A 19,399-nucleotide genomic window follows, 5' to 3' on the forward strand; every position below is an offset into this window, starting at 1 on the left:
AACAGACGACCTTCCCTCGGGTTACCAAAGGGCGGGATGAGCCAAAGGCCATCTTGACCCTCTTGTGGGGAAGAGCAAGTATAGCCTTGAAGTTGCCCGAACATATCTCGTTCCACCCCAATGAAGAGTGGGCACAGCTCTAGCCTAGCCCTCACTCTCATTTCCTACGACATCAATAGATGGGAGCGGGTCTTGTCAAACATACTACCCAAATAGTTTACCTCTACATAAGGGTCAACAGGCAGGACCAACTCTGGGTTAGACCGACCTCTCCTGCGGAGGAGAGCAGGACCAGCTCTGAGACTGCCCGAACAAAGACCCCATCTCATCACAGTAAAGGGGAGGGATAGTCCCAAGACTACCCATCTCAACCGCAGAAGACATCACCTACCCTAAAAATGAGCAAAGACCCTGGAATCTCATCGTGTTCAGCCAGCAAATAAAATAATATGTATATATGGGCTTTGATTTTGCAACACGTCCACAAAGGATCTAGCGAGTGCAGGCTTACATGCCACTCACCCCCTCTCACTGAGTGCAGGGGTCAACTAGGCAAGCCCTGTCTTATGTACCACGCGACCTCCACAAAGGATTTGGACGAGAGCATGCTTATGCGCCACTCATCCCCTCTCGCCAAGCACAAGGATCAATGAGGCGTGCCCTGCCTTACATACCGCGTGACCTTCACAAAGGATCTGGGCGAGTGCAGGCTTATGTGCCACTCGTCTCCTCCCGCCGAGTGCGAGGGTCAATGAGGGGCGCCTGATCCTACATACCATGGGACCTCCACAAAGGATCTAGATGAGTGCAGGCTTACACGCCACTCGTCCCCTCCCGGTGAGCGTGAGGGTCAACGAGGCACGCCCGGTCTTACATACCGCACAACCTCCACAAAAGATCTGGACGAGTGCAGGCTTACGTGCCACTTGTCCCCTCTCGCTGAGCCTGAGGGTCAATGAGACACGCCATATCCTATGTACCGCGCAACCTCCACAAAGGATGATCTGGATGAGTGCAGGCTTATGCACCACCCGTCCCCTCTCACGATCTCACTGAGAGCGAGGGTCAATAAGATGCACCCAGTCTTACATACCGTGCAACCTCCACAAAGGATCTAGGCGAGTGCAGGCTTAAGCATCACTCTTCCCCTCTCGCCGAGCACGAGGGTCAACGATGTGTGCTTGGTCTTACATACCACGTGACCTCCACAAAGGATCTGGACGAGTGCAAGCTTATGCGCCACTTGTTTCCTCCCGCCAAGCGCAAGGGTCAATGAGGCACGCCCGGTCTTACATACCGCATGACCTCCATAAAGGATCTGGGTGAGAGAGCAAGCTTATGCACCACTCGCCCTCTCTTGCAGAGCACAAGAGTCAATGAGGCTTGCCCAGTCTGACATACCACGCGACCTCCACAAAGAATCTGGGAGACTGCCACCAAGGCCTCACTTACGCAGGGCAGAGCCTTAGTGGGAGTTAAAAGAGAGCAGGACATCGTGTGAAAGGAATTTGAGTGGGTGCAAGCTTACATGCCACCCAGCCCCTCTCGCCAAGTGCGAGGGTCAACAAGGTGCGCACGGTCTTACATACCGAGCAACCTTCACAAAGAATTTGAGCGAGTTCTAGCTTACACACCACTCACGAGGATCAGCTAAGTCAGCTCAGTTTTACATATCATGAAACTCCTGAAAAGGCCTTGCACGCACAACACAGGGCCTCAGTAGGAGTTGAAAGTGAACGAGATGTCACTCAAACAAGTATTCAATCCTAACATAGATAAACAGACAAAGAAGCCATTACACTCAGTTGCATGTCGCCTGAAAGGTTATTAATTTATCAAGATTGAAAGAAAAACGTCAAGTCTCAATAAGCTATCAACATAATGCCACCCGCAAGGGGCATGCGCAAAGCACTAACAAGCAATATGGAAAGAGATAAGTTTGAAAGTATAAATGGAAGAACGTTTTATTCATCAACTGTCAGAATAATTACAATGGGAAGATTACAACACATCTGCGAGAAACCATGCAAAGAGAAAAGCAAAGTAATCCATCAGCTACATCAGGCTCAATGGGGAACCGTACGACACCATCGGCAAAAAGGGTGGAATTGATAGGGTCGCCGAAGAGGCACCTTCACAGAAGTATAGAGGGGCAGCATGACTAAAATAGCCTGGAAGACAAGCCGATGGGAAAGGAGCCGAGAGCAGCATCGGTCAACTCAAGCTCCCAAACCACACGACCATCAAGGACAACCAAGGAAAGGAAACTAGCATTAGACAAAACCACTTCCACACAGCGTGAGGGCCTATATGGAAGTGACAAATATAGGCCACCCCTTCGTGGACTCCCCCGAAGAGGGTGGGATGGAAGAGACTTTGAGTTTAAGGAAAAACCCTCCGCAATCTCCATAAAATCCCCCCCCCCCCAATCGGGGCAAGCGCCCCCTCTTTCTCTTCCCTTGGCCGGTGAAGAAGTGTCTGAGCCTGAGTAGGGTCAAAACATCAGAAATCTCATTCGACAATTAGGACTAGGGAAGAAGCCTAGCTCCACCCCAGATAGGGGGCGAGCTGAGATGTAAAGATGGAATATGAACTGCACGAGGAGTTCTAAGATAAAAAATAAAAAATAAAAAATAAAAATCCCATCGAAAGGCCCAACCGCAAGGTTTATGGCATGCATTTTTAAGACATCTCCTGGTAATAAAAAATGACACAACTTTTGAAAAGATATTCTCTAAAAGCCCCGAGAAATAGCCAAGCGAATGTCTCTGCAAAAGCCCAGCGCAAGTTGCAATACCAGAAGTCTGGCCTAAGACCAGAAGATCCATCAAAACCAGAAACTACCAGCAATAGCACAAGGGAAAACAAAGCTTGAAGCGCTTGGAGAACAGGAAGGGAGAAATTATGGTAAATGACGAAGGCAAAGGGGACTATATAGAGGCAAGGAACGACAATCCGCATCCTGAAGTTCAAGAAGCATGCGCATCACAGAGCTCCATCTAATCCAACGCGAATCTAGCGAAAAGCCCTACACAAATCCCATAACAAACGTGGGGCAATATTTTCCATGCCATAAATACGTGGAGACCAACGAGCGCACATTAAATGGTTAACTGCTTGAGATCATCGCAAATTTACAAATGGCACATCGATCACCGAATTGTTCTCATGGGAAAACTAAAAGACAACGTACGGTAAAGGAACCAAAGGGGCAAAAACGTGAGGCGTCTCCTCAAAAGAAATAGTTCTACGGCAGACAAGTGGACAAACGAATAAACAATACGAAAAAAAAAAAAAGCACAAATATTGGGAGGCAATTAGGACATATAGAAAATATTTCATTAAATCGATAAAGCACACAAGAGCAAAGGGACACCATAATCCCTATAGGCACAAACTAGAGTAAAAAGCTACAAAAGGAAAAGAAAAAGACAACAGCTCCAAGCGAGGTCAAGACCGGGAAACTTTGAGATCTTCCCCAAAGTTAGAAAGACCCGTCTCGGCAAAGCCTGACCCCTGTCCAAGCTTGGTAGGGTAAACCCCAACCTTCTCCAAGCTCCCTCCCCCTAAATCGACACTAGCATCATCTTCAGGAGGGAGGTCCGGGAAAATTATCATTCTCCAGGAAGAAGGCATCTAGGATTAGCTCCTTCCCTATCTCACCAGCATGGTTAAGGGCAGCCACGTCAGGCTCGAGGTCTTTAAATTTGACCACTCGTAAGTGCACCTCTAATGCCCCAGAATCCTTTTGGGGATTGAGGATGACATGATCACGCATCCTCTCGAGGCCCTCCAATTACCTGTGGAACCAGGCTTCATCACAAACGTAAAGAGTGTTCCCTAGTTGTTGGATCAACCATGTGGCAACCTCTTGCACCTGCGACTAGTCACTCCGCAGATCCTAGATGACCATGTCTTGGGCAGCAATCCTCTTGTGGGCTGCCCTCAAGTCAGCCAGGGCCTCCTGCTCACGAATCCTGGCTATGGACAACAGGGCTCCCCGGTCCTCCACAATGGCCGACAAGGTTGAGCACTCCTCCTCTAGCATCCTGAGTCAGTGGGCGTCGAAATCCCAGAGGCCCTTTAACTCTTCGCTCTCCAAGCGAAGCAAATCCTATGACTTCTAAAGCTTGCTCAGCGACTCCTGTGCTTTCACGGCCCACTCCCTAGCCATGGCCAACTCCTCTCTCTCTCTCTCTCTCTCTCTCTCTCTCTCTCTCTCTCTCTCTCTCTCTCTCTCTCTCTCTCTCTCTCTCTCTCTCTCTCTCTCTCTCTCTATAGCCTTCTGGCCACTCACTATATGCTTGGCAAACCTCCTAACTCCCTTCACAAAGAATAGAATGTGAAGTAAGAGAAAAGACCTAAGTGAGGAATCTCAGCAGCAGATTGGCATCCCTCTCCAGAGCCTCCTCCTGCCAAACCTCACCCTCTGGCCTAGGGGAAACCAGATTGGCTTCATCCACTGCATCCGAATGGTGCAATTCCTCTCTCATGGGCTCATCCCGAACTTCCTCACAGGGCCCCCATATAGAAAAAGCAAGAGCACTCTCACCTACCAGTGGGGCAGGACACATGACGAAGGGTACCCCGTCCTTGCCCCCAAGGTTACTCTGATCTCCCTCCTTAGGACTCCCCGCTGCTGTCATAACCATCTTGGGGCCCAACGGGGTGGAGGTGGAAGGTTTGCCTGCCATGGCCTCTTCAAGACTTGGTAGGGTAGGAACTCCATGCTCGGCCGCCAATTGACCACTCCCAAATACACCGATGTTTGGGTCTAACATTAGCCCAACAAGGGAGGCAACGGATGAGACACCACCCACAACAACGTTAGGACCGGGAGACCTACGAGCAGACGTGCACTCACCGACAAGTCCCAAGTCCACCTTAAGATGGCTCGAGGCATCCTCAGACACAAAAGCCTCAACCAAGGATCGAACTATGGATGCCAAGGAAGGAGACATCTCCGCATTTAGTTCTGGGGGCTGCTCCACCACTCGAGTTTGGCAATGCACCTTATCTAAAAGAGCATCCCAGAAGTGCATGATGACCACATTCGCCCTCCGAGAAACATCCCACGCCCCAGCAGTAGTTCCGAGACTCCTTGGGCCATGGAAGAAAAGGGGACAGTGGATGTAACATAATTCAAGGACTCACCATCCCCACAGCTCCAACCCGACATCGTAGAAGAAGAAGGGACAAAGGGCCACCCGGAGCCAGGGCATCCAGTGTTGACAACCCTCGGAGCCAAGGCCTTGGGGTACAATGAATCATTCCCACTAGGCTTCGAACAGACTCTCTTGCCCTTATCCTCGAGATGAGGCTCCACGATTCATTTCCTTGAAGAATCCAGTGGTGGACAGATGACAATACCCTATGCGAAAGGAGCAACATGAGCTACGGGGGAAGAAAAGCATCAAGGCTAGTTAAGCGGGAGCCAGGCCCAAGCGGTACAAGATTTCACAAACTGGCCCTAGGAGAAGCAATCTCAGTCCATAGGAAAACATGTTGGGGAAGAGGGCAACTTGCACCACCGAGCTGTCAGCACTCACGACCCCTTCGCGTGGCCCTGGAACCTTGAAAACCACCGAATCCGAGATATGATAAGTCAGCACCAGTGACAGGAGAAAATTAGAAGTAGCCTCGGAATGCCATGAGTGACCTACGTAGCCCGGGTTGGACGAACCAACCTCGGGGAGGCCACTGGAACTCGCAGGGTTGGCAGATTTCTAGGAGGCTATTTGGGTGGCAAGAGTCGAACTATAGTGGGAGAAGTGAGAGGGGTTGAAGACAAAGAGAGGTAAAGGGAGAAAAGGCAACAAGAGTGCTGAAGAAGCTACCGATTCTTGACATACCACGAGCATAAAGTATGAAGGATTTATAGGTCCCGTAAAGCAGCACAATCACGAAAAGAGGGAACTTCTGACAGTCATCATTGTGAAGAAGGTGAAACGGCAGCCCACGAAATGTCAAGATTGTGTCCCCGAGAAAAGCAGCATAAGAGTCAGAGTTGGGCACAGGGAATCATCAGACCCTTAATGTTCTCATTCAACACCGAGAGGAGTAATTGGCAGCACTAAGCGGGAGCAAAAAGGAAATTCTCATTGGATAACCCGTTGAGAATTGGCGAGGTAACTATTGGGGGGATTTTCGTTGGTGGCCTCAAAGCCCACGGAGACCAGCCCAGGCCCAACATCGAGCATGCTTCCCATACCTCAAGAAGCATAAGGTAGCCTAGCCCAAACCCACGGTAATCTCCAAGCGGTTCAGAATCAATCCATAACCCGAGTAGGTCAGATATAATCGTCCGCATTGAGATGGGACGTTGCAGAAAGAGCGCAAAAAACCAAGTCAAAGGAATGAAGAAGAAGCACACCAAAGGGAAGAGACTGGACAACCCAACAACACCAAGAGACCACACCGCATTAAATAAGTTTACTAGATAACCACGCCGTATTAAATGATTGATCCCAAAGGGCCATGCTGCATTAAAGACAGCATGGTGGAAGGAGTTCGGGAAGATTTTCCCTTCTTCCAGGTCGCAGGGCATAGTCATCTAACTCTCCGAACCGAGTATAAAAGGCTCTTTCGACCACCAAGTAAGGGAGATGGAATTCCTTGGTGAAACATACATCAATGCTCATCGTCTCATTAATTCCCCACTGCTTAGTAAATCCAAGCTAACTTAAGCATTGAAGGTTCCCCGGGCTACCTTTCCCGATCCTTGTTTCGTTGTTGCAGGTTCCTGAAACAAAAGACCCGGACTGCTGAGGACCCAGCCCAAAAGTATACCAAATATGTCATTAATAATAGTTTTAGGAAAAAAAATTTTATTTGAATGACTTTATTCTTCTGGAATATTATTTGATAATTAATATTCATTATTTTTTTATGTTAAAAACTCTATTTATTTAGACGAATTTATTTCTCTTAGGAAATATTTGCCAAAACTCATCATTTTATTTTAGGATGAAAAATATTATTTTTGGATCAATAAAGCAAAGTTAAGTTTTAAATATAGTCTCATTCCATGTTATTTTCATTTTTCTACTTCTTTTGTTTAGTTTATTTTCATTTTCTCTATACTAAATCTCTACCCTTGGATTAAAGCTAGGAACCCGAAGATGTAACCCAAGTTGTAGGGCTAGGATTAGTTTTGCACAAAAACCCTAATTGCCCTTCTTTCTTCCTCTCCTTCTTTTCCTTCTCCCTCCCCCATCCTTTCTTGCCTCCCCCTTGCCCGTGCACTCTCTCTTCTTCCCTTCTAACGCTCATGCCAACTCCACTGCCCCACCTCGTCATCCATCTTCCCTCTCTCCGCCCCTCACTCATCATTCCTCTCTCTCTCTCTCTCTCTCTCTCTCTCTCTCTCTCTCTCTCTCTCTCTCTCTCTCCACCATGCACGGTAGTGTGTACGTCAACATATGGGTTGGGAATTGGTCTGAAAGACCACTAACCCCAACAAACAGGACGTGATAGTGTGTACCAACTAGAAGAAAAGTAATAAGAGTAATTCGATGTACAAAACGTTTTCATTCTTTATGAATGAATGTACATGGTGTGAAATATTTTTATGATGAATGAAAACATTTTTAAAACATTTTTAAATAAAATGTTTTAAAGAAAACCCCATCTATGTTAGTATATTTTTACAATATGAAATAATGATTACTAAGTATTCGACTGATTTTATTTTTATGTGAGCCACCTAGGAATGAAATGAGGACAAAACGTCAAGATAGACACAACCTAAAAAAGAGGTGACAGAAGCTTAGGCATATTTTATGTAATTTATGAAATCATGTTTTATAAAATGAACTTTATAATTTAATTTAATGAATACCACTGCAAACTCTCTTTTAATTTACAAAAGATGTTTCAATTTTCAACTGTAGAATCTTTTAAATTCTTGGGAGAAAAGAAAAAGTATAAACAAATTCAATAACTCACGTCTTAATTTAAAAATTATTTTCTAAAGTGCCACTACAAGGACGCATGTTATTAGCATAGATGATAGCACTAAGCATGTTCTAGAAGAACCGTAGAAAAGCCTTTCTGTTATTCTCTACAATTCTTGTAACTGTCTTTTATTCCTTTTTTATTCCATATTCCCTTGTAAGACTGTGTATATAAACACGTGAAATGCAATAGAAAAGCACTGTGAAATTCACCAAATATGGAACTCTGATATGGTATCAAGAGCCTTTCAACCACTAGTCATTCTGTATTCATGGCCCTTATTCCGATTCCCCCTCCCACCCCTTCCCTTGCTTCGTCCTTTTCCAATATTGTTTCCACAAAGTTAACCACAGATAATTACCTTCCATGGAAGGTACAAATCAGTGCCTATCTGAGAGGTCAAGACCTCTACAAGTATGTCGATGGGTCCCTTCCTTGCCCACCTTAGTTTTTGTCCACCGAAACCACCGACCTTGCCCTTAATCCCAGGTTCTCCTCCTGGAAAAGAACTGATCAACTAGTTCTTAGCATTTTATTTTCTTCCCTTTCTGAATCTGTTGTAGGCCATGTCCTCTCGGCTCTCACAGCTCCTGACTTATGGCTTTCTTTAACCTCCATGTTTGCATCCCACTCACATGCAAAACAATTTCAGGTGAAATTTCAGCATGCCAATTTATCTCATGGAGACAAAACGATTACAGAATACTTTGGCAAGGTTCGTGCTCTAGCTGACATTCTAGCAGCATCTGGTAATCCTTTACCCGATCAAGATTTTATTACATATTTGCTTACTAGCCTCGGCTCAGCTTATGAGCCCATCTCTTCACATGAACTATATCAACTGCTGCTTGTACATGAAAATTGTATTGCTCATACTTCACGGAGTCTTTCCAATCATGTTGAGCCCTCAGTCCACTTCACTACCTCTGGAAGTCGTGATCAACGGGGCAAAAGCTTCACACGAGGAGGACGACATGGCCGCAGTGGCAAAGGTCGCCCAAACCTTTTCTCACGTGGAGGTTGCAACTCTCATTCTCTATCTGCACCTCAAACCCAATCACCAAACTCACCCTCCAGGCCTCACTGTCAAGTCTACCAAAAATTTGGGCATGTTGCTTTACAATGCTATCACCGCTTTGATCACTCTTACCAGTATGAAGCCCCACCCTCCCATTCTGCAAATCTCACAACCTCAAACCCATCTACTGATGTCAACTGGTATCCAGATTCAGGGGCAACTCATCACATCACAAATGACCTGAATAATCTCAACCTTTCCTCATAACCCTACCATGGCAGTGATCAAATCCGAGTGGGTGATGGTTCGGCTCTACCTATACAGAACATTGGTGACTCTTCTCTTTCTTCCCCTTCTTCTTCTTCCTCCTTTACTCTTCGTAATTTACTCCATGTACCTTTAATCACCAAGAATCTCATTTCTATTTGTAAATTTGGTACTAACAATGGTTGCTATTTTGAATTTCATGCATCCTATTCTGTTGTGAAGGACACGTTGACGGGAGTGGAACTCCTCAGAGGTCCTACCCGTAATGGTCTCTTTCAGTTTCCATCTACGTCAGCATCACCTCCATCTCCTTCCACCCATGTTGGCGAAAGAACCTCCATGGCTCAGTGGCACCGTCGTTTGGGCCATCCTTCCCTCACCGTAGTGTCTCATGTTCTGCACAACAACCATCTGCCAGTTCTCCCCATCGACAACAACTTCCAGTGCTCTGAATGTCCCCTGGCCAAAAGTCATCAGCTGCCCTTTCATAATAATCGAGCCCAAGCTATTCAGCCCTTAGAGTTACTTTGTGCGGATCTATGGGGCCTAGCCCCTTATGTTTCTTCTCATGGTTTTAAATACTATTTGTCCTTTGTTGATCAATTCACTAGATATACTTGGTTTTTCCCTCTCAAATTAAAGTCCGATGTCTACAACATCTTTCTTAAATTTTTGCCTTATCTTGAGCGCTTATTCAATAAAAAATTAATTGTCTTACAAACTGATGGTGGTGGTGAATTTAAACCACTCACCCCCTTTTGTCAAAAATTGGGCATCACCCATCGCTTCTCGTGTCCGCACACCCATCAGCAAAATGGGCTTGTTGAACAAAAGCATCGACATATCGTTGAGACTGGGCTTGCACTTCTTGCCCATGCTTCGCTCCCTTTTTCCTTTTGGCCTAAAGCATTTGAGACATCAGTATATTTAATTAATCTTCTTCCATCTCCAACATTGAAAAATAAATCATCTCACGAACTTGTCTTTCACAAAACTCCAGACTATAATTTTCTAAAAGTTTTCAGCTGTGAGTGTTGGCCCAATTTACGTCCATATAACAACCATAAACTTCAGTTTTGATCCACATCTTATCTTTTTATCAGTTATAGCTCTTCTCATAAAGGTAAAAAATGCTTGGATCTAACTACAAACAGACTTTATGTGTCTAGAGATGTGCTATTCAATGAAAAATCTTTTCCTCTATCCAAATCGCAGCCCAAACTCGTGACCTCCTCCCTTTTCATCCAACCCAACTCTGAGGCTCACTTACCTATCTTCCCTCCATCCATTCTCGGCCCAGGCCCAGGCCCAGGCCCAAGCCCACATTCCACTACTTCCCCTTCTCCAACTACGTCGTCTTCCTCCCCCCAATCCCCTGTATCTTCTCATTCTAATTCATCTTCTTCAAACAATTCCTCTTCTCTCCCTATTCTCGTTCCACCCAGATCTCCTATCATAACTTGAGCTCAAACCAATTCCTCCCATCCCTTTGTTCATACAGATGGCACGGTGCCCTACCCCACTCGGCAATGTCTCACGATCACAACCACCATTCCCGAAACCCCTTCCAGCTTTTCTGTTGCCTCAAAAATACCCGAATGGCGTGATACCATGAATGAAGAGTATAAAGCCCTCATACAGAACCACACATGGACTTTAGTTCCACCTGATGGTGCTTCTAACATTCTGGGTTGCAGGTGGATCTACCGAACCAAATTTCTTGCAAATGGCACCATTGACCGTCAGAAGGCACGACTGGTAGCTAAAGGCTACCATCAACAGGCTGGAATCGACTACAACGACACCTTCAGTCCAGTCGTAAAAGCACCCACCATCCGATTGATCATCTCCATAGCAGTGTCTCGTGGGCGGCCCTTGCGACAAATAGACATTCAAAATGCCTTCCTTCATGGCTCTCTCTCTGACACAGTGTTCATGCAGCAACCACAAGGCTTCATTGATCCCGTCCATCCCAAATATGTGTGCAAACTACAGAAAGCCATCTATGGCCTCAAACAGGCACCATGGGCGTGGTTTGCCCAGCTAAGCTCGTGGCTTCTAGGGTATGGTTTCGTAGCCTCCAAAGCTGATCCATCTCTGTTTATTTTGTCAAATGGTGATATACGAATCTATCTACTTGTTTACGTTGATGACATTGTCATAACATCCTCCCTTACCTCTGCCATTGACACACTCATCAGTGATTTGAGTAAAGCTTTTCCAGTCAAAGACTTAGGACCCTTGTCTTATTTTCTTGGTTTGGAAATAGACTATACACAGGATGGTCTTTTGCTCTCATAGAGAAAGTACATCAAAGACCTCCTCACTTACAGCAACATGTTGCATGCGAAACCCATGCCCTCACCCATGGCAGCCTCCCTCAAACTCTCTAAGTTTGACTCACCTAATTTTGAGGATGTAACACTTTTCAGAAGCATTGTAGGTGCACTTCAGTACCTTTCCCTCACAAGGCCCGATATATCATTCTCTGTAAACAAAGTGTGCCAATTTATGTACTCTCCTAAGCTCCCACATTGGAGTGCTGTGAAAAGAATATTACGATATCTTAAAGGCACAATCAACTATGGCGTTCATTTTTCATCTCAATCTCCCTTTATTTTACAAGCATACTCTGATGCCGATTGGGCGGGATGCCCCGATGATCGTCGTTCAACTGGGGGTTTCTGCACTTTCCTTGGTACTTACTTGATTTCATGGAGCTCTAAGAAACAAAAAACAATCGCTAGATCAAGCACAGAGGCGGAGTACAAGTCGGTTGCCACCTCTGCAGCTGAGCTTATTTGGCTTCAAAATGTGATCCGTGAGCTAGACCTTCCACTTTCTCAAGCTCCAATTTTATGGTGTGACAATATTGGAGCCACTTACTTGGCTGCCAATCCCGTCTAGCACTCCCGAACCAAACACTTGGATCTTGACATTCACTTTGTAAGGGATCGTGTTGCAGCCAAAACACTTGTTGTTTCCTTCATCAACTCCAAAGACCAGCTTGCAGATGCTCTTACAAAACCAATAGTTGCTGATAAATTTGTTCAATTTCGAACGAGTCTCAATGTCGTTGATACTCCCTTGGACTCAAGGGGGCGTATTAGCATAGATGATAGCACTAAGCATGTTCTAGAGGAACCGTAGAAAAGCCTTTCTGTTATTCTCTACAATTCTTGTAACTGTCTTTTATTCCTTTTTGATTCCATATTCCCTTGTAAGACTATGTATATAAACACGTAAAATGCAATAAAAAAGCACTGTGAAATTCAGCAAATATGGAACTCTGATAGGTGTTACGCATCTCACTTTTAATTTTGGGTGCTCTGCATAAGGTGAGACTTTAGATAATGGCCTAAGTGGCCTTATCGTTGGTTCTTAATTTTGTAGGGTAATCATAAACCTACAATTATAATTTTATAATCCATTTATGATCAAACAATTCAATTATGTTATTTCATTAAAAAAAGAAATTAATTTTACAAAACTACTGGCAATTTAATGTACAGTTGTATACAAATTGTAAGGTTACCATTTTTTATTTTTGCAAATTAATTTTGTAATTAGTAATGTATTATTATGCGAGAAAGTAATTAATTACTTGAGGAAGAAAATATAAAGACCTCATTTTGATCACAAACAGTATTTCATAGAATCATACAGATGGATTACTTAATCAATTTTAAGTTTTTATGTGATATAAACATTGAAAGCAATCTCCAAAGGTATTTTTTTCTCACTTGATCAAGTTTAGAAATAGGAGTATATATTAACTCTATTTTTTCTATTTCTTTTCTGTGAGACTCATAGTTTCCTTTTATTATTTATTACAATATATATAATATTTTAGAGTATTTTCCGAATGCCTCTTTGTTTATAATTATGAACTTATTGCTTATGGTGGAAACGTGATTATATGAAACCAAAAGTCTAAACTTGTTAATATTCTACGCATGATTTATTGTGTCACAAAAAATAAAAAAAAGCATATGAGTAGCAGCATTAATATATATACATATATTTATAGTAGAAAATAATACATATATAATAACAAAACTTTAAAATAAAAAATTGAGTCATGACTCTTAACTTTAAATCTAAAAAATTAGAGAAGATAAATATCAAATAACTAATAATATATACTTCTTATAGATCCATTTAGACGTCTGTGTATATGAATTATTCTATTTTTAAGCCAGTCTGTAAAGCACATTATTCACATCATTTAAATGGTAAGATTTAATTTGCATCATTCAAATTTTAAAATTTATCTCCTAAATTAAATTTTCTTTTTTTTTCTTTTTCTCTTTTTTTTTTTTTATAAAAAGAAACTTCATTCAAAACATCAAATATCATGGTTACAAATGAGAATGATCAAGCCAAATGTACTAATTAGTCAGAATGATCAAGCATGGCTTTAGAAACCCCCAGATACAAAGTAAATTGTAAGCCCCATAACATGACTAGTAATTCAACTGACTCTGGTTCATTAAGTTCATGCTCAGTTTTACTCATAGCCATGAGTACCTCTCCTTTCTCATCCCTAAGCACAACACCCACCCCAGCTTTTCTAAGATTAAATAATAAAGCAGCATTAACATTGAGTTTGCAAAAACCTGGTGAAGGAGCATGCCAACAGCCTACTTTTTGCAGAGAATTGCTTGGTTCTATATTTGCTGGGAGACTAGGCTTGTGCAAGCTAATAGCATAGTTTGCAGTCTGCAAAGGGTCCAACAAGGAGTGCTGAGTTCGAAAGGTCCTACCGCAGCAGGGAGTGCTCAATAGTCCATTTGTTGCGCCTATACCAGAAGGACCATGCAATTAAGAAGAATCTGCTTAACAAACCTTGATCCCCTTTGTGTAGCAAAAACACAACTACATCAATAACTGTACTAAGTTCAAGCAGATTTATTAAAACAGGCAACAGATTCAACCATGCAGCTTTAGTATCGGGACACTGTAACATAGCATGAGATACATTCTCAATAGGATTATTGCAGAAGGAACACGCACACTTTCCAAAATTTTCCACTTAAACAGATTATGTTTTAAAGTGAGATTTTCCTTACAAATTCTCTATGCAAACACTCTTAACTTTATTTGGAACCCTCGTTTGCTAGATAGATTTCCACATTTTCTACTCTTGCATTTGAACTCTCAACAACATCATGGTTAAGTTGAGAGCTGAAAAACCTATAACCACTTCGTACACTATAAACCCCACTTTTTTCGTACCACCACATCCATATATCTTCATGTTAACCTGGATTTAGGAGAATTTTTATAAGATCTGAAGCTATTTTTGTACTGAAGAGAGCTCTCACTCTTGAGCCATCCCAACAACTTGTCTCAACATCTATCAAAGAAGCTATCCTTGCTGAAAGATCCCCCTCGATCTGCACTACCAGATTCTTCCATGAATATAATGGATAGAGCTTAATCTACGCGATTTTCATTACTAATTGTCACGTTAGACTTGGCCTTGTAATACATATGAATAAATATGATTATATCTATTTGGCGCCACCAAGGACCCCAGCCTCTTTCTTAAGAATTGGCAACGTGCGGCATCTACACATGCATCTACTTTCTGCCGACATATAAATTATTCCATGGAATTTAAAAGAAAACAAAAGTAAAGATAAAAAGTGAATAAATATAAAATTTATAAGAAAAAATTTAAATTAATTTTTTTAATTTTAAATTTTAAATTTTTTTTAAATACATAATATTTATATCATTTATAGTTATATTTAATATTATTCAATTTATACCGTACAAAAAGGGTAAAAAGTTCAAAAAGGGAAACAGTGGGACAGTAGCTTCTTTTGAATTTTAGGTCGGACTGCTGTTACTTGATATTATATGAGCTGGATCCAACCTTCCAGACTGACCCATAGCCTTTTTAATATTATATTCTTAATAAAGCACTCAATTGAATAAAATAAGAATATTTATAAATAAAAATAAACCCAAAAAAAAAAAAACAGAGAGAAATTCAGCTTTAATTGAAGGATGAAGCAGAGAATCGCATTTACGTGAGAATATTTCAATATTTTTTAACATATTTTATGACTATTTTTTATTTTTTATTTTTTTTATTATTTAATATTTTATTATTATTATTTATCTATTTTTTATTATTATTATTCACAATATATGTTAATACTTTCTCAATACCTGAACCCATCCTTAATTTTCCCTTTTAATTCTCTCGCTGGGGAGAAGATATATATTATTTAGTGAGAAGCTCAAAGCTCAAATTCTCTTCATCTTTTGCACGGGTTCTTTGATAACTCTAACGGGTTCGTGGGAATTTCGAAATGCGATTCGGGTTCTTGCTTTCTGCGTGAATCTTTTTCTGGAGTTTTGTAATTGTGTACTAATCTGTGTATCAATACTGATTTATTCATATTTAAAATTTAAATTAACATTGTTTTCAATAAAATCTACTTTTTGACCAATCACATCATATTAATATATAAATTAATATATAATTGCACTTACAACTATATTTTTTTCTTTTTTTGTCGAGTGCTGCTAGAAAGAAGCCCTTGTAGCGCACGAAAAGCACGGATAGTGCCGAGTCGGTTCAGTAAAGAATAAAAAATAAAATAACACAACAAAAATTATAACCGAAGCTTCTTCAAGATTTCTGACATTTCTCCCTCCCTGTACAGCTCTTTCATCCTTCCGCCCAGCTTTACGAAAACAAATAAAAATAAAAACTTATCCTGCAGTGATTTGTAAATATATTTTTTTATAATCCGATATTAGATTGTGAAATATCGGATATTAAATTCTAAAATATATTCTAATAATCTGATATTATTTTCTTTGCATTTTGAAATTGTTCAGATAGGAAGATGACATAAAATAGTTTTATATAAAAGTTAAAAAAGTTTTTAATATTGAAAAAGAAATGCAAAGCAGCAGTTGGCCAGGATTTGCAGTGTTTTTATAAGTGTAAAAATAAAAAATTTTGTTACGTATAAATAAAATTAAGTATTAATTTATGTATTAATATTGATTTATTTATATTTAAAATTTAAATTAATATTATTTTTAATAAAATATATTTTTAATTAATTATATTAAATTAGTGCATCTATTAATACACTATATATTTGTAATTAGAATTTTTTAAAGAAAAAGAGTTTTGCTACATACAAGCGCAGTTGAGTACTAATCTGTGTACCAATACTGATTTATTCATACTTAAAATTTAAATTAACATTATTTTTAATAAAATTTACTTTTTAACTAATCACATCATATTAATATATAGATTAGTGCACAATTATGCTTGTAACTATAAAAACGAAGGAGATGCGAGAATGGTCTGAAATCAAAATACGTGAGATAAGAGGGTAAATTAGACATTTTATAAGGTGTGCTTTAAACATGCCGTGCGTCCTAGCACTTTTCTTTTCCTTTTCTGTCTCTTTTCTTTTTTGTGTTCTGGGGTTTGGGATTCTTCTTTTGTTGGTTTTGGAGATATGATTCCGAGTAACGGGAAGGGATCGATGTCAATGGCCAGTTCAAGCGCAGCTTGGAAAGCCGGTGACGTCGTTCCAGACCAGTTCCCGGCGGGGCTACGTGTGTTGCTCGTAGATGATGACCCCACATGCCTTGTGATCTTGGAGAAGATGCTCAGGGCTTGTCTTTATGAAGGTATTCTTCTTTAATTTCTCTCTTTTAATCATAATTCTTGTTCTCTGACTCGCTGTTTGCTTTTGTTTCGCTGGCAATCTCCGTTTGTTTGGATGAAGAAGATTTTTTGGCTAATTTTAATCCAGATATATGTTTGCGTGAGTGTAGTTTCTTTTCTTCTTTCAATCGTTCTGTTATAAAAGTTCTTTGTGCGTGTGCGGGGCGTGTGTATGGAAGAGGGAACTTCTGGAGTAAAAAGCAATGAAATGGGTTCTTTGTTTCTGGCTATAGTTCTACATCTTTAAAATTTTCAACTGTAAATTGATTGCTATAGTTGACTTGGTTAGAGATTCTGATTTGGCTGAACAATAGCTTATATTGTACAAACTTCTCGTACTTTTGAGTGTTTGTCTTATCACTGAGACCAGGTTAGCTTTCAATTTGTGCATTCAGAACCATAATTTTTTTTCTTTGGCCCTACAGGGTTTTCAATTGTTCAAAGTGTGTAATGATTGATTAAATTTGGTTTTGAAATTTCAGTTACCAAATGCAATGGAGCGGAGATCGCATTGTCGCTGCTTCGAGAGAACAAAAACGGGTTTGATATTGTTATAAGCGATGTTCACATGCCTGACATGGATGGATTCAAACTCCTGGAGTACATTGAGCTGGAGATGGACCTGCCTGTAATCTGTACGTACCCTCTCATAATAAGTGTGAATGGGTTTAGCAACCATGAATCCACAGTCTATCTCAAGTTAGGGCCTGATATCTTATTTACGTAATTGAACAGTGATGTCAGCAGACGGTGAGAAAAATGTTGTCATGAAGGGCGTGACTCATGGTGCTTGTGATTACCTAATCAAACCAGTGCGGATGGAAGCATTGAAGAACATATGGCAGCATGTGGTTCGGAAGAGAAGGAATGAGTGGAGGGAATTGGAGCAGTCGGCGATAATACGATCGTGTCGTGCAAAGTACTAAAACAAAAAAAAGAAAAAAACAAAAAAGACGGATGATTGATGAAGTTATGAGACGAGTATTTTGCGAAGAGTATAAAGAAAGTTTATAATTAATTTGAAAATGTTGTAATGGTTAATTTGAAAATTTTATATTTATATTATGTTTGGGAATGAAATAAAAATTTTGGGATGAAATTTATTTCCAAACAAGCCATAACATCATCTGGTAGAGGTATGATGACAATTGTATATAAAGTAACAATACCTGTATATATATGTGTTGATATTAGGGGTGTGCAAAATTCTGAAGTGCTCGATTCCGGTCGACTTTCGCTCTGATTCCGACTCCGACAGAATCGGAGGGTTCGGAAGTCGGATTCGGAATCGGAGGGTTCCGACTCCGTAACGGAAGTCGGAATCGGAATTGGTAAATTGAATGATTCCGAATTCTGATTCCGATTCCGACATTTAAAAAAAAAAAAAAAAAAAACCAAATGCAAAACGACGCCGTTTTGCATCTGGTTTTTGTCGACCTGTAACTTTGAACGGCGTCGTTCCATTTAAATGAGAACGACACCGTTTGAACTTTGAGTCACGGCTTAATGGCCTCCGGCCCTGCGCGAGGGCCTTAACCCATTTCTCACTCAGTCACTCGGAGTCCTCGACCATAAGCTCAGACTCAACTATTTCTCCCACTCTCCCCTCACGCTCACGGCTCACGGACCTCAGCTGCCACAGCCCCCCATCGTACACCAGTCTGCCGTAAATTGGTGTCAGGTCATCGTCGCCGAATCGCCGCAGTACCACCACTTGGAACCAAGATAATACAAGAGGTAAATATATATTTTTGCATTGTGTTTACTCCAAATTTTTGAGCCAGATGTATTTGAGAATTGGAAATTGGCATTGATTGTTCTGTTTTCTACGTTGGCCGTGAATGTATTGAGGAGGATGATGGTCTTTTTCAGCCGGTGTGTTAGTTGGATGGAGTTTGAAGGCTACGGCCTACATGTTTGTGGAAATGTCACAAAGAAATGTCACGGCCAACCCTCACAAATAACCCTTCCGATCACCTCCCAGCTGAATCAAAGGATGCAAATACTTGATGCATGTTCTCCCATGAATTAGCTTAATGACCACGTTATTTCATTTATCAATTAGTTATGATTGTTTCTCAAATGTCTTAAACAAAATGTTCAAGGAAATGATAGTTAACAAAATGTCAAAGAAATATGACTATCCAGAAATACATAATATACAATAAATTCTAGGAAAAAATGAATTTTGATTTCCCAACAAGAACCATCACATGTCTGTGCTCATGATTCATAACTACAAAATTTATCAAAGCAAATTCTTATTTAATTTTAGAATGATAACCTAAAAAATAAAATTGAATAGATTTTATTGACAGCACAACTAGGACAATATATATACCAAAAAAAGTAAATAATAGTCTAATTAAATATAAAACAACACATCTACAATTATCACATCTTAAGTGGGGAATATATTCATGATTGCCGCTACTGGATAATAG

The 19,399-nt window shown here is 41.0% G+C and overlaps 2 protein-coding genes across 2 annotated transcripts; both read left to right on the top strand.

Moving 5' to 3' along the window:
- The first annotated feature begins 11,608 nt into the window (after positions 1-11,608).
- Positions 11,609-12,148, top strand: LOC122291433 (uncharacterized mitochondrial protein AtMg00810-like). Its single transcript, XM_043099180.1, has one exon. It carries the CDS (start codon positions 11,609-11,611, stop codon positions 12,146-12,148), a length of 540 nt encoding a protein of 179 aa, XP_042955114.1.
- A 4,522-nt stretch (positions 12,149-16,670) lies between these two features.
- On the top strand, positions 16,671-18,054 carry LOC122315721 (two-component response regulator ARR1-like). Its single transcript, XM_043131832.1, has 3 exons — positions 16,671-16,918; positions 17,438-17,590; positions 17,691-18,054. The coding sequence occupies exons 1-3, from the start codon at positions 16,744-16,746 to the stop codon at positions 17,879-17,881; spliced, it is 519 nt and encodes a 172-aa protein (XP_042987766.1). The 5' UTR covers positions 16,671-16,743; the 3' UTR covers positions 17,882-18,054.
- Positions 18,055-19,399: the final 1,345 nt, after the last annotated feature.

Source organism: Carya illinoinensis, chromosome 1 (assembly GCF_018687715.1).
Source record: "Carya illinoinensis cultivar Pawnee chromosome 1, C.illinoinensisPawnee_v1, whole genome shotgun sequence".
In the NCBI taxonomy this organism is placed as follows: Eukaryota; Viridiplantae; Streptophyta; class Magnoliopsida; order Fagales; family Juglandaceae; genus Carya; species Carya illinoinensis.

Excerpts from the sequence above, each read along its gene's own strand:
- LOC122291433 (XM_043099180.1), top strand. The coding sequence starts at position 11,609 with ATGGCAGCCTCCCTCAAACTCTCTAAGTTTGACTCACCTAATTTTGAG.
- LOC122315721 (XM_043131832.1), top strand. The coding sequence starts at position 16,744 with ATGATTCCGAGTAACGGGAAGGGATCGATGTCAATGGCCAGTTCAAGC. Across the intron at positions 16,919-17,437 it reads CAGGGCTTGTCTTTATGAAG|TTACCAAATGCAATGGAGCG; the intron begins GTATTCTTCTTT and ends TTGAAATTTCAG. Across the intron at positions 17,591-17,690 it reads GATGGACCTGCCTGTAATCT|TGATGTCAGCAGACGGTGAG; the intron begins GTACGTACCCTC and ends GTAATTGAACAG.